Below are 16,324 nucleotides of genomic sequence, written 5' to 3'. Positions count from 1 at the left end.
CTTGTATAATATTCATTTTACAAATTCATAATTTAAGTTTTAGAAATATTTTTGGAGCGATAAAATATTTTAGATGGACCAGAGATAAAAATGTGTTAACGTAATTATCGCTAGTAATTACAGCATTAAATTTAAACGGTTACGATAAAATCAAGTGATTTTTAATGGTCTTATCTTTTTATCTTAAGTGTTGCAATAATCATCGGCGATAAAAATGTGTAAATTTGTATAACTTCCGCTGATTTCTTGCAGTGAATTAAAAATAATAAAAAAGCATGATTTTGCTAAATGATTTAAAAGTTACATATCAATTTATGTTTCCTTTCTGGAAATATATGATTCAAATTATTGAGTGACTTCTGCAAAACTTGTTCTTAATTTGTTGATTTTTTTCTGTATCTTTATAATAAGCTGCCATATTTTAAATCATCTCAAACTGTTTCACTAGTTTTATCAACAATTTCTCTTTTCTCGTTCTTCCGAGTGAACATAACGCACTTACATGTTCAGCAAAAAAAAATATTTAAAAAAAATGAAAGAAACTCCTTGCTTGGTTGATTGTGCATATTAATACCAATAATTCCAAAAGGGTGTAGATCTTAAAATTACTCAAAGATACATGCATATTGGTTAAATTTGTATTTTCAAGTATAAAAGTAATAGGCTTATAAATGTTTCAGTCGCTTTTTATGTTTTTTTTTTTTTATAATAGTGGTCATATATCTTAAAGATCCTGAAAATTTGTGAAAGAAAACAGTAATGTGCTATACAGACACGTTTTGATGATAAAAAATGAAACAAATGCATTTAAAACTTAGTTTTGGTATATCTGACTACTTATTTAAATTAAATTCGTTTTTAATGTATGCATTTTGTGACCATTTGCATTTTGTACACGTCTTAAATAGATAAAATTACATATTAATCATAAATTTTAAGATTGAATGGTAAAAATCTGGATAAAGTGTGATCCCTCAGTAGCATTAATTACAACAAAATTACAAATGTCATGAATATTGCAGATTCGGTTTGATTGAGTCTGCACAAAAGGGATAATAAAAGGGCAATGGTAAATATTGTGAAAAATGTTATGTCTATTTGAGAATATTACAATGTACATGAAGTTAGCAGTGAAAGTAGTGGCATCAGTATTTATGCTATTAGTTACTGCTAGAAGATTCTGACAGTATTTCTGATCCCACAGCTATAAGACTGGTATACTTTACCACTATAGCTTGTGCTCTAATAGCTTTGCAAAAAAATAATTTCAGCGTAGATAATGACACTAAAGACTTAAAAGATACTTGCCGGAAAAGTTCCATCAATTTCATTTTATTCGCTTATGACGACAAAAAAGACCTCCTGTGAAGAATAGTTGAAAACCAAATCTGTGTTCAGTATATATAACACACATTGTGATAAAGATAAAAATTCTCACAGATATTCAAATGTGTATTTATACAATTTTCTGAGAAAAAAAAAATATTTGAATTCAAAGAAACCAAAGAACCAGAAAAATAAAACTTTGAACATGTCAATAAAAAAGCTCATCCAAAACTTTATTGACAACGTGATTGTTAAAGAAATTCACAGAAAAGTCTTTTACTATAGATGACATTGGGAAGACACCACAAAAATGCTGTTGCCTCTGAACCATTTGCAGGCATATCTCACAATTTACATGCGCATCTGCTTAATCTATATTTTCTGCAGTGAATATTTATAAGCAATAAAGTTCCAGTCAAAACAATAAATTTTAAAATTATATAACTAATTATACTAATATTTAAAGGTGAACACAGTGGTGTATTTATTTTCTTACTCCTGCATTCACATTACGTTTGAGAAGCTTTGTCTTTGTCGATCAACAGTTCATTCTCTAACAACTGTACACCAGTAATAATTGCATATTTTCCATAGTGACTTCAGATATGTGTATGATTCTACGTATGTGTGAATTGTACGAGTAAAATGATTATGTACTTGTTGTACAACTCGTAATGAACTGCTCTGGTCTGTACTAAAAATATGAAGACATTTTTTTGACAGGTTTATAATTGAAAGCATAAGAAAATCATCATTTGGTGTTCGTGTTATACCTTTAAAGGCTAAAAACCTGGGAAATATAGAATATTCTCATACTGAGATTTCTATGAAAACATAGATGGTATCAAATGCATGTGGAAATTGGTGGCTGTCCTACAAATTAGTTCAACATGATTTGCACACCCTTTCTTTCAAGTATCCTATGAAGAGTAAACCCTCAATTTTAATGTCGAAACAAGACGATTGTTGCCGCTTGATTACCGGCTCACACCTGTCGGCAATACCCGATTAACTTAATTATGTCCAATTCCGTATTGCTTCTCATCGGTACTCAGGAAGTGGGCAGCCCATTGCATGCTGGGTAACAGACTGTCACCTATGTTGTTTACCTTTGCCGCGGGACCTGTATTTAAATATCCGCTGAACCTAAATTTTACAAATTTTCAATTTGCGGAGACAAAACCTCATTTGATGGTATCTTGAATGCACCCTGACAGATAGACAAGTATTTCGATGACATTTCACAGCTCTGTCATGTAATTTTTATCAGATATAACAGTTTCAATGAAATTGTGTATTATTTAGTGTCCAATGGGCATTAAGTGTTTTCGCTGCATTAAACACTAAGTGACTTAAATATCGTTATGTTGACAATTACATACTTCACGATACACGGAACATAATCTGTTTTATGACATACAATAACGGAAGTTTAAAATTACAAGAGATTTTTGGTCGTTTTAGGCTAATTCTTCAGATATTATCTCTATAACACATTGATATATTTTACTAAAATAATCAAAATAGAAACCTTGAAGGTTGTAAACTGCAGTGCATACTGCCCACGCCCCTAGCACATATTTATGCAACTTTCAGCATCGAAACATTTTGCTTTAAGAAACTTCCGCAGATGTGTTCATACAGCGGTGCATGTGATGTGGAACTTTAAATGCGACACTTTCGTGCCATTCCATGAAAAACGGCATAAGCGATTAAGGCTTTTTTCTCCTGTATATCAGTCAATTTATAATAACGCAAGTTCATAAGAAAACCCGCTTTTTTAGAAGCGCGGGAAAAAGGCGCATGTAATTATATATATATATATATGACGTTCAAGGCTGCGCGAACGCTGTGCAATAAAAAGTAATTCAAGTATAAAGTCTTCATAGCGGGGTACTTTTTAACTTTTTTTTTAATTAATGACATATACCATAAACATAAAAACGCAATAATTAATTGTATGCACATGTCTACGATGTAGAAATACATTGTTATATGTGCGCGTTGCGATTCTTTAAAGTGTTTACGCCAATCAGAATTCGAGAAATTTAATTGCATTATTATAAAGTATTATGTATATGGCGCAACATACTGTCATACTACTGCTGCTATGTAAAGCCATGATAGCAATCATTCTCCATAGTTTAATCTTAAAGAAGGCTGATTCGACACATGCTCCATTCAGCAAACAAATGGCCAACAAGATGGACATACTAGTGTAAAACTTGCACCGTTTTCGTCAGTGACTGGTCCATCTCATGAATATATATTTACATGTATCAATTTTTTTGTGGGAAATGAAGGTAATTGAATTAAAAGCATGTACCAAATATTAAAACATGTTTCAAATGAAAAATGCTAAATTTTACATGGTTTTGAGAGGTAGGAGGGTTGTAGTGTTGGGGAGGGTGCCAGGGGTTGGTGACCAATCAACGCGCCGAACACCTATGGTCCGTCTTGGTCTTAACGCTCCCACTGATTATAATTGAAATGTTTCTCTTGGGCTCAATAAAATAAATAAAATCAAGTCAAATCACTACTAAGCATTTCAGAAAATCTACCTTTGTCACAATTTTTGTAGCTTTTTAAAGAAGACGTTCGGCCATTTTTACACGGGTAAAGGGACAGGGTTATCTTTTCTCCTCCTTTAAGACACCACATACTAATTAAGTACTACGTATCTGACATTATATTTCATATATATGTCATTGTGGAGCTGATATTTTTAACTCACTAGAATTTCTACATATAAGCCATTATTTCGAAATTTAATTATGTTTTCATTGAACTCGCAGTAATATTGCCAGAAAGAGTGTAAATTTGCTCCATTTTTCGCATGTTTCGTGTTCACTTCCTCTTTAAATGGCCACAATTTATTTCCCATTTGATTCATACAATCACTTAGAATTGAAGCGCATCGGTTACACATTTAATGAAAGTGACGTATATTCCTACAGGCACTGTAGGCACGTGCCTTAACTTTTTTCTCAGAAATGAAAAATATAATAGACACAAAAATTAGTAAGGGTAAGGCCGATAGAGGTGTATAGGTTCGAATATGTAGAAAATGATCAATCATCTTGAAAATAAGTCCGCAATCAAGTTTTATCTTATGTGGCCCTTTCTGTTACGCACTGCAGCGGTAACAAAAGTTATTAGCAACGAATGACGTTGTTCACCATGTAAAAGTTTTTGAGCGGGTAGAACACACCGTATTACCGGCGGCAGTGATGGCAGATCACTGCAGTGATGGCAGATATCTGAAAATTACCGATCGATACAGGTAGGTTATAAATTTGGTTGGTTTAATTATATGACACAAATACGGCCCATTTCATTGCTATAAAACTATTGTCCATTGAATGGAGATACTGTAAGGTAATTTTGGACTCGTTTTTTTCCTGTTTCAGACTAGTTTGAGCAGGTTAAAAGTGACAGCCTTGGAAAAATCCGTGAAAATGTCTGTTTTCTGTTCAAAATATCTCAAGTTTTAAGTAACTGGCAGGATTTCCTGTTATCAATATAGACGTTCATCCATTGGGGTCACGCAAGCCAAATATCTACCCCGTGAGTCTTTTCTTAAAAGTTTTACAGACGCTCAATCTTGTCCGGTCGAAGAAAAAATGCTGCCGTTGTAGGCAGATACATATTATAAATGCTGCCGTCGATGGCAGAAATACCATGAAAGTGGCTAACATTCTGACAGAAAATCAAGTTCAATCTTTTATCAATTCCTCTTTTCTTTGCGCCCTTTTAGTCAGAATTGAGACGTTAAACTATCATTTCTAATATTTTATCAAGATAGAAAAGTTATTAACCCATTACCCCATGAGCATCTTGTGAAAAATGGCTGTTTTCATTGAAAGGTCTCCCGTTACAAGTTCAAGTTGCTATAAAACTATAAAAACTGCTTCAATACTAATCAAACTTGGCACAAATGTTGACTGGACCATTGCCTTTGTAACAACATGTTCAGTCTGAAATTTCCTGTTACCATAGCAACTAGGGGACATCTCAAAATTGCCAAAAATCACTATTTTTAGTTGATTTTTTCCATCAAAATTGATTTCAAAGTGCTGCCACTTCTCAATGGATTGAGATAGAGTCAATGGCTTTTCAGCATTGGTTACACGTTACCTTATGATCGACCTGGGGCCATTTTTAGCCTCCCACAAGTCGTCCAAAGTTTTCTTGGCGATGAGGGGGACTCAGTCCCCCTTCAAACCCCCCAAACAGAAGGGGGCACATCCCCCATCTGGCAACCCCCTGATGTATCTTTTGGATGGGAGTGGGTGGCCGCGCCGAAAAAGTGGTCAATTTTTTAAACAACATTTATCAAACAAAAACAAGTGTTTTAGGGCCTAAATAAGGCATTTTTTCACCATTTGAGAAAGCATAAAAGGGGGGGGGGGGGGTGAAAAAGGCGTAGAAAGGCGTATATATCTGGTAATGGGTTAATAGAAACTGATGAAAAAAAAACGAAATTACCCAAAAACGCGTTTTTCCATGTTAAAACAAGGCCTCACATATAATTTTGAAGAAAAATTGCTGTTTTGTAGATTTTGATTTTTTTCATTAATGCGGTATGTGCATCGAAAAAAAGCTTATTAGCAACATGCAGCTACAATACAAAAAGTTATGATTTAGTATCACAAAATTTCACTATAAATAGAGAAATGAACATGAAAAACTTCATTTTTATTTGTTTGGGTCGTCAGACCAAACAAATAATGGTAGCGAAATTTCAGAGTCTAATGTTGCTAATTGCAAATGCCGAAAGTAGTCCACTTTTTTGAGCGGTTACTTCCCTTTTGTATGTACACTAAAGCCGAAAAATTCAGGGGAGATCACTGCGTAAAGATGGTCAAAGACAGGCGCATCAATTTTCAAGCAAAGTCATTCCCGAATGGTCGAAGATTTCTAATATTGTTTTATTGTATTTTCTGATCGAAAATAACTAAATACAAAGCGGACATTCAATCTCTGACACAGAAGTTTACGACAAACCTAACAACAAGTAGTTCTCAAAACAGCTTAAAACTAGCGATTTAACAGAAAGAAATATTTTATTTTGTTACAAGTATCCAACAAATTACAACGCATTTAAAGTTAAACAATAGCGTTGGCTTATAGAATTGTCAATAAATGCACAATCACAAATTACGCGGATGAATATGATTTTTATCAATGAAAATACTATTTTTAGCCATGTAGATTACCGAATACTACACAAACCGAGTAGTGGAATATATAGATTCTACATGTCGGACTGTTTGGGCGAGAGGTTTTTCGCTAAAAATATTTACTTCAATTTTAAACAACAGGTTTATCCTGAACAAAATACCTCGAAATTAATAAGGATTACAAACCTGAATGCAATGGAAGTTCTAAATTTAGAATGACTTGATATTATTCAGACATCCTGTGTATAACTTCTCCGTGGTACAGTGGTAACGCGCTCGCTTAGTGAGTGATAGGTCTCGAGTTCGAATCCCAGTCGAGGAATTTTTTTTTTTTGTTAAATTCTTTTTTTAAGTGTTTTTGTTAAGGAAGTAGCCATGATATACAAGGATAAAGTGTGGCTGTCGTAAAAAAAGTACATAAATGATTTTTTGATGCAACTCTAGTTATGCAGAATTCCGTATGTGCCTTACAAAATGAATTATAATACATAAAAATAAACTTATACAGGAAAATGCATACAGATATACAGTACGATTTAGATTGCAAAGATCAGAAAATACCACAGAACTTGCAGCCCTTTGATTCTTTATAAATATACATGCTTATAGTAAGCTTCAGGATTATTTACATCTGTGTTAAACAACAGTTAAAAGTCGTTACAAGCCCTAATTTAGAATAATATGGTTTTCTTCAGGCCGTTCACATATAAATTTAACCGTGGCTGAAGGGTTTTCGGGCTCGCTTAGGAGCGAGAGGTCTGGAGTTCAAATCCCAGTAAAGGTAACTCATTTTTTTAAAATTGTTAAAGTCAAATAAACATTGGATTGAATATCAGTGTTGCAATTAGTCTTATAGCCAATTTACTACAACTAAAACGCTGGAAAGCATTGGTGGCACTAAACATATAATCTCACAACCTGCACCTTTCTTACATTCTGAGACCCAAACAAATTCAGCGCCTTCTGTGCTTTGATTCTATATTCATGCATGTGTGTCTGTCAGTTACATGCATACAATACTATATGTATACAATACTGTATGTATCTTAAGTTTAGCAGCGCACTCCCTTTTTAAGACATAACGCCAATTGCATATTACAGCAAGTAATTTCTTTAAGTGGATATTCATTTGCTAGCATATGACATTATTTTCTCGAGGTAATAATGTTCATAGCTTTATGACAAATAAAGGCTGAAATTTACTTAATCGGCGCAGATTATAAATTATAAAATTGATGTAATAAAGGGGAGACTATTAACCTCGCAACTGGCATCAGTGTATCATAAAACAATGTATGTTAATGTAAAATGGAAAGATAATATTATTGACAGTTCAAATATTTTCCTATATTATCAAGTTCTTGAAAAACACGACAATGTGGATTCATTTCTTTAAATTTTCATGTCTGTAATAGCGTTAATTGTAGTTTGCCTTTGAATTACATTTACTATGCTAAACTATTAACAACAGTTCTAACATCACGTGCTCCCATCTAACTATATGTTTTTTTATTCATTTTAGTTGTAACCATGACAACTTATTAAGATGAACCTTTCGATGATTCATATCACTTGATAAAAATAAATCCTGTATTTATAGGAAAAAAACTAGAATTTTTTGATTTGTTATATTCTTTTTCTCTTTTTTTACCTTTCAATTCATATGAACAGTTCAAGCACACATGCATGAATATAGAAAAATGAAGTTTTTCATGTTCATTTCTCTATTTATAGTAAAATTTTGTCGTACTAAATCATCACTTTTTGTATTGTAACTGCATGTTGCTAAAAAGCTTTTTTCGATGCACACACCGCATTAATAACTTTTCTATCTTGAGAAAATATTAGAAATGATAGTTTAACGTCTCAATTCCGACTAAAAGGACGCAAAGAAAAGAGGAATTGATAAAAGATTGAACTTGATTTTCTGTCAGAATGTTAGCCACTTTCATGGTATTTCTGCCATCGACGGCAGCATTTATAATATGTATCTGCCTACAACAGCAGCATTTTTTCTTCGACCGGACAAGATTGAGCGTCTGTAAAACTTTCAAGAAAAGACTAACGGGGTAGATATTTGGCTTGCGTGACCCCAATGGATGAACGTCTATATTGATAACAGGAAATCCTGCCATTTACTTAAAACTTGAGATATTTTGAACAGAAAACAGACATTTTCACGGATTTTTTCCAAGGCTGTCACTTTTAACCTGCTCAAAATAGTCTTAAAACAGGAAAAAACGAGTCCAGAATTACCTTACAGTATCTCCATTCAATGGACAATAGTTTTATAGCAATGATATGGGCCGTATTTGTGTAATATAATTAAACCAACCAAATTTATAACCTACCTGTACCGATCGGTAATTTTCAGATATCTGCCATCACTGCAGTGATCTGCCATCACTGCCGCCGGTAATACGGTGTGTAGAATTCAAAATGATAATACTGCAGATATAGCAAACCAGGATTATTCAGGATTTTTTCATTTGTACGGTTATTCAGTTTAAACTGTATCTCCCTCATATCTCCTATATCTAAGGTTGAACAAAACAAAAAGTAGAGTCGAAAGCAAACAAGTTCATATGGTCGATTTAAAATAAACGTTAAACATATTCTGTGTTATGTACACGTAAATATTAGCGTAGTGGTAGATCGTTTGCTTTTTGAACTAACGATGCGATTCATTTTTCTTTCTTTTTTTCCAATTGCAAATATATTTGCGAGTGAATAGTTCTCAGGAATTCTTATGTTGACATTGCGTTCAGAATAACTAGCTGTTTCATTTGAGTAGGAGCCATACTGATTGAATTACTGGAGATATAAGTTTGCTTTTTCTTTAAAAATTTTTTATATGATTGACTTTACGTAAACAGTCAATTCTATGTATTATGTTTCACCATAAACATTATAAAGATGATTTCATTAATAAGATTATTATGAGAGCATAATATCCTATTGAGAAAATACATTCGACGCTGTTTGAGTGACAATAAATATTCTTATCATAACTTGATATTTGACTGTGTGTTTCTTTGACTGCTTGGTGTCTTAACGATTGTCCTGTGTAGCTGGGGCTGGGTTTAATTTATGATGCTATGTCTTGTTGATCTTTGTTTTCACTAGTTTCTAATCATATATTTAGGCACCCTTATTTTTCACTTAAATTTGGTAATATAATCATTTTTATCGACATGCGAATAAGTTTTAATGTTTGCCTCAAAACAGCATAATGTTATTCTAGAAATTTGTTTATTTATGTCATTACTCCAACGTTATACCGAAAAAAAAATTTTCTGACCAAAATGTCTCTTACAATAGTTTTGCTCTGCGTTAGTTAAAAGTATGAACATATTTATATTGATGGTAAAAAAAATTCAGTGTTACCAAAATGCAGCAAAATTATGTATTCTCTTCATTTTATACATGCTTTAAAATACTCTAGAATTCAGCTGTGGCAATGTAGATTTTCAAAAAAAAAAAAAATCGTGGGAGCATGTCCCCGGGCTCCCTTACACTAGCTATATATAGAACCTACACATTACTTTCTTTGAATAACTCTTTTTATCTTCTTCGTAATTTTGATATTCTTCTCTCTTTCTTAAACAGAAAAAGAAATCACAAAAAAATGAGTTTTATAAAAATACAATTAAATTCTGTTTTAACAATATGTACACTGTATAATGACACATCAAGTGTTTCAAATAGTCATACCTTCTTTATTATTCCTACAAATAAGGCGTTGGGCACTGTACGTGTTGAGAGCAATATATTAGGCTAAATACTTTCTGACTTTTTACTCTTTTTTAGCGTCATTTGTCACTACGGCAATGAGTATTCACTTATTCAGAACATATAACATTCAATAATTTTCCAAGAAGATATTGTGTAATCTGGAACTAGAAGATTTGAGTATTTTGGAACCCTAGTTTCTACAACACATTAAATTCTAAGGTATTTCAGACTAGTTTTATAGGCGTGAAGGAAATCACCTACTAATTGGTATTAACATAATTTACTTCCGCCACACCTGAAATTGTAATTATTACAGGTAGTATTTACAACGGTGCACCGTTATAATGACAGATGCTTGTCAAATTGGAATAAATTAGTTATTATTTGACTTTAAAATGCTTCTAGACAACCAGAAGATGGCTGCTAACATCCAGTTTGAGAGATGGACAGCCGACCAAGTTGCAGAATGGTTACGAGGTAAACAAAGATGCGCGTATAATGTATACCGATACTTTGCTTCCTTGTCAAGAACCGTCCCCATTATTTTTCGTACCAATGTTTGTAAGATAAACACCTCTCTGTAACTTCTCAAAGGTAAAAGTTATGTGTTTTTTTAGTTCGACATTTAAATTGAACGTAGGCAAAGCCTATGAACTGCTTAGCGGCACCGACCTTTGACTTCTCAGTATAATTACATGAACACTGATGAAAGTAGCCTATGAAATTATGGGGAAATCAGATAAAAGAAAAATGATTTTACATTTTTTGTTTTAGAGGCATCATTCTGTATTTCATGCATCACTTCCGTTTTCAATCAAAACACCTCGGTAATTTTTTCAAGGCAAAAAGTTGTGATTGTACCTTTATCACTGTTTATTGGATACACTGATTATCATTGAGTTACATTTAAAAATGGTGGCACCCAGCTTGAAAGGACACTAGGTAAAATCTCTATGTTTCAGGTCTGGATATGGATGATGCCATGATTCCATACATGCACTATTTCCTCAACAGTGGAGTGGATGGCAAGAAGTTGATGTTAATGACGCATGCTGATTTGGAGAAATTAAACGTGACAAAGTTTGGTCACCAAGAGCTCATACTTGAAGCTATTGATCTACTAAGAAACCTTGTAAGTTGACAGACCTGGGGATGATTACATTGATCAGTAATTGATTAAATTACAATTACTTTAAGATTTTATTGTAATTGATTAAGACTGATTACTCACACTTGCCTCTGTAATCAATTGAATTACAATTACTTTAAGAGAGTAATTGATTGATAATTGATTTACATTGAATATACATAGACCACCCAGAATTAAGAACCACCCGCTATTAAGACCATTTTTAACGAGATTCTTTAACTCAACTCCAGTATTTAATCACGGTACCCTGCTTATTCACTTTTCAGACCCACCATAATTATTCAGTCCAAATTTTTGTTTTTAATTTTAATGTGACTATTGAGACCACTGATATTAAAGTCAAACACCTATCTAGATCTTAAAATTTGTTACTGTTATGATCTGCTTGAATGCTCTTTAGCATGACACTTGATTTTCACAAGGTGTGAAAAAACTTATTGTTATTATTGGGTTTTTTATGTGAAATTAATTGGTGAGAGGTTCAATTTTAGAGTGGTACAATTTGTTTGCTTTCAGCAACATTTATTTTTTTGAAAAATTAAAATTTTCAATTGATTTATGTATTATCATAATAAGCGATTAAACTGTTAAAAATGAACGTTAAATTTCTCCAGAAATGTGTTTTCCTTTTATCAGATTAAATATCAAAGCATTCTTTGATATTTCTTTTATAATGTATTGTAGGTACATGTAAATATACATATAGTTTATTCATACGAAAATGACTAAAGTAGCCATGGTCTTAAAGTCTGTAAAGCAATGATAAGAATACTTTCTACTTTGTTTCAGTCTAAATGGTTGGTCTTAATTGAGGGACTTTTTACTGTATAAAAAAAAAACACAAAGTTAAACTGTATAATGTAAAATAAAGGCATTAGTTACTCTCTCGAATTTAGAAATAGTGGAATTGTGAAAGTAATCAATGTCAATCAGAAATTGTAATCATTATATTTACTTGACTTGAATTGAGCTCCGGTCAATTGGATTAATTACGAGTTAATGTAACAATTGGCAAGGGTATATTCCATTAATAGTGTGATGATTTATGCAGTGTAATTCGGATATGTGGTTATTGTTGTTTCTGAATTTATAATTTATCAATGTATTTTATCTAGTTAATTTGGATTGTTCTATCTCCTAGGTCTGGTGATAGTGTTAATTTCTAATAAAATCCTATTTCGATATCATAATTATATTGATGTTTGGTCTTGTCAAGGTTGATTAGGTCTAATGATTATCAAATAGTCATAATTGTAAACAAGGATAGTGTATTGGAATTGTAACACATTGCATCACATCTATTACATTTTGTAAATGAAAGTTTATAAAGTTAATCTTGTTCATATGTAACTTTTTTGGTTTGTCTTGCACACATTATGTAAAATTATAAATTTGTGTGTCTATCTTTTATTTGTTTATGCCAATTTTGAATTAGTTCTATTTGCGGATGTTTAGGGTTTATTTTGTCGATGGTGATTTATTTTGATTTTATTACCTCTTTTGACTTTTGTGGTGTAAAATTATTTGTTTATTTTGGGTTACATTTTATTTCTATGTTTGTAAGCAAAAAATTAAAAAAATAATTTATAATAGGAGTAGTTTCAATTAATACATGTTATTGGTGATCTATCTTTTAAATATATTCTAAAGTCGTCATCTGTTCAGGGCTTAGGCTAATGAAGTTGTTTAGCTTGCTCTAGCTTTACAATTGAATATTGAAAGTTAAATTTGTCTGTTATGAGAAAGTTGTTATCTGTGATTTTTGTTGCTAGAGATTGGATGGTTTACTGAGACTGAGAATTTAGACGCTTATCTTGTTGGTCTGCAGTTGGTGTTTGTAAAGCTCGCAGTCTGAATGGTGGATGTACGTGCTCGTACTGGTCTGAGTAATGACCTTGGTAATCGCTGCTAAAACATATTCATCTTCTGGTGACAGTCGATTTAACGTTGTTGTTCATGTGGTGTGATTGTCTATCTGTTTGCTGATTCTCTTGTGGTTATCATTAATAAGCTTGGTGGGCTGGAATGGATAGTAGGTGTTTCTTAATAGTTAAATGATTGTTCCTATTGTCAAATCAAAATATTTCTAAATACTATTTATCACTTATTTGAACATTTAACAAAGTTGCTCTTATCATTATTATTACCTGATTATTGTCTACTATGGTTTCCTATTGTGTATTGTGTTATTTGTTATTGATTGTATTAAGTTCGATTTGATTAGTTCATATTGTAAATGTTGGTTTACATCTGTTCAAGATTTGGATTCATGTTTTTGACTTCTAGTCAAATTTATGGATACAGTGCATTTGTATTAATTCGAGATATTTTTAGATACATCTGATATGTCAATGTAAACTAGTAATTAATATGTGGATAGCATTATATTTCTTTGAACGTATTTCAATTCTATTATTTTCCTTTTGTAATATGTGTAGTCTATCACGTAAATTATCGTTGGTTAATTATTATAGAAACGATAGTTAATTGATAGTTCTCTTCAATTTTATGCTAGAGAATTAAAATTTAATTTGACTTTGGTTGGATTTTGAAATTTTAATGAGTGCATAAGGAACTTGCTAAAAAATAATTTAAATTATGTTATATTTCATTATATATTCTTTATTTGCTTTTTTAGGCTACTTCTGTTTTGTTGTTGATTTAGTGTTTGTTCATTGTATTTGCTCTGTAGAACATCTACATATGTTGAAACGTGAAGCTTGACTGTATACATGTGTCAGGAAGGGAGATCTTAGGTATCTGAATTAGGAGTTTATAACCTGACTACAACGTGTATTAGTTTTATCCACTTCTTTATCAAGGTCCTTGAATGTATTATTGTTGTTTTGATTAGGTATATATTAGTATATGTAAGTTATGTTTTGGTTTACTGTATGAAGAAAAATAGGTATATTTTGTATTGTATGTTTGAATGTCGTCTCGGTCTGACAAAACCCAATCGACTATATGTGGTTTTGCGACCACAGGGGATTCAGACCATGCTGGCGCCGCATGTGCAGGTCGCTGTGTATCAGGGATTTTCCATTGCTGTGTCGTTTACGGAATCTATTATTTCATTAGTAGAATTGAAGATTCTGATTAGCTGAGACAGTTATTCCTGATGATCAGTACGGGCGTGATTGCGCAGGCTGCTCTGGAGTCGCAGTGCGTGGTTGCAGATTGCGACTTATTGTTGGTTTTGTTGTTTGAGCGGGCGGGCTTTCGTTATAGGTGTTGGATAGGAAATTTTAGAGTGTACACTTTATATTCATTTGGTTTTAAGAGTTTTAGTGGCGTGTATAAAGTGTTTTTATCTGCTGGCATGTTTCCTACTGCTTCTACTTTATGTGAAATAGTGTTAGAACAAGGAGTCTTACCTACTTTTCGGTCTTTCACCGATTGGCCCTAGGTGCTGATATGAGTGCTGGACTGTTTGCTACTTTTCGTTTTTTCTTGTATCAGCGTCTAGTTGTTTTGGATTTTAAAAGTTTTCTTAAATGTAAATGGTTTTTGTGTTCAGAAACTGTCAATTAGAGTTTTATTTGTCATAGTGAGGTTTAATTATAAGTCATTTGTATGGAAGATAATTCTTAACATAGACATGTGGTTGATGTTAGATTAAATAATTTTTTGTTGTGATTATCAAAGATTTTTTAAATAAGTTTATTATGCTTCAAGGCCAATAATGGGTAGATTCTCTAAAGTAATATGTTTATATGTTGATATGGTCATTTTATTTGTTACTTTCTGTCTAAATTACATTATCTAGTTATTATTTGTGTAGGTAAGATGTTGATTTGGTTTTTTTTCCCAGAAAGTGGACCTGGACCTGTGTGTGTCCCTGTATTCTATCTGCAGATCATCTTGGAAAGGTGGCAACCATCAGGAAAAGCAGGAGAACGATCCTGTGGGTGGTAGGATTAACATTTTATTGTCTTGAATTGCATGGACTTAGTGAGGAGAAATTAATTAGAAAGATTATAGTTGTCCTGCAGGGTAAGTGGTAAGTACATAAGTCTACTGAATCTCGTTTGTGTTTTCTGCAATATAATACTTGTCTTCTGGCGCACTGTATTTAATAAGTTGTGTAATTTCCTTAATTTTGGCGTTATCTGTTTGACTGGATATTATAATACTGGTAGTAAAGGGACATATATACATAACAGTGGACTAGGTGTAACATGTGTGGTGTGTAGTTGGATTTTGATAGGTTTATATGCCTTGTTTTATGTAAAACAGTTGACATTTCAAAGTTCATAGTTATTTTAACAATGTGGCTTAGCTTGTATGATTAGTTCGGCATGTACGTTATTATTTGTAAAGTGAATTTTATCTTTTGATAGGAATGTTATATTTGATTATAAGAATTAGACGGATATGGTCGAGTAATAGCATTTGTGATTGAAAGTATGATATTTATTAAAATGTTTTGTTATTTGTTGGTTTTATTCGTTTTTTTGTTTTGAGCTCGATATTTTTTGTTTTCTCTTGGATGAGTTTTATCTATTAGGTAGATTCAAATAGTATCTCTCTCTGTCTAGTATTTGTCATATGCTCTATAGCGTATCTGGAGGTATTGGTACTCTGGGCTTTTGAATTTATTTTGTTCTGTGATTGTGTTACATATTGGACCCAAAATAAATTGTCTATTTTTATTCGATAACAATGGTTCAATTATAATTTATGCGGGTTAATTAGTAGTAAATTAAATTAATGTTTGTTTTTATTCAGGGGAGTTTGGTGCAGTCATTACAATCATCATACTATGTGGTCCATAGTGATCAGTAGAATAAAAGATATGGTAAGTTGATGAAAATGATTATTTATTATTATTGCTAACAAGTGGTTGATCCTATAGGTGTAATATAAGGTCCAACGATCTTCGACTGGCGTCCATGACCTCCTGCATTTGCTTTTTCTGAGACCTTTG

The 16,324-nt window shown here is 32.3% G+C and overlaps 1 protein-coding gene across 1 annotated transcript; it reads left to right on the top strand.

Moving 5' to 3' along the window:
- The first annotated feature begins 10,571 nt into the window (after positions 1 to 10,571).
- Positions 10,572 to 16,172, top strand: LOC132753320 (connector enhancer of kinase suppressor of ras 3-like). Its single transcript, XM_060743760.1, has 4 exons — positions 10,572 to 10,721; positions 11,207 to 11,376; positions 15,209 to 15,308; positions 16,126 to 16,172. The coding sequence occupies exons 1-4, from the start codon at positions 10,640 to 10,642 to the stop codon at positions 16,170 to 16,172; spliced, it is 399 nt and encodes a 132-aa protein (XP_060599743.1). The 5' UTR covers positions 10,572 to 10,639.
- The last annotated feature ends 152 nt before the right edge of the window (positions 16,173 to 16,324 follow it).

The sequence above is a fragment of the Ruditapes philippinarum genome, unplaced genomic scaffold (assembly GCF_026571515.1).
Source record: "Ruditapes philippinarum isolate M1 unplaced genomic scaffold, ASM2657151v2 ctg14378_1_1_1_1, whole genome shotgun sequence".
Taxonomy (NCBI): Eukaryota; Metazoa; Mollusca; class Bivalvia; order Venerida; family Veneridae; genus Ruditapes; species Ruditapes philippinarum.
The sequence above is the reverse complement of the archived record's forward strand: the minus strand, read 5'-3'. Positions and strand labels throughout refer to the sequence as shown.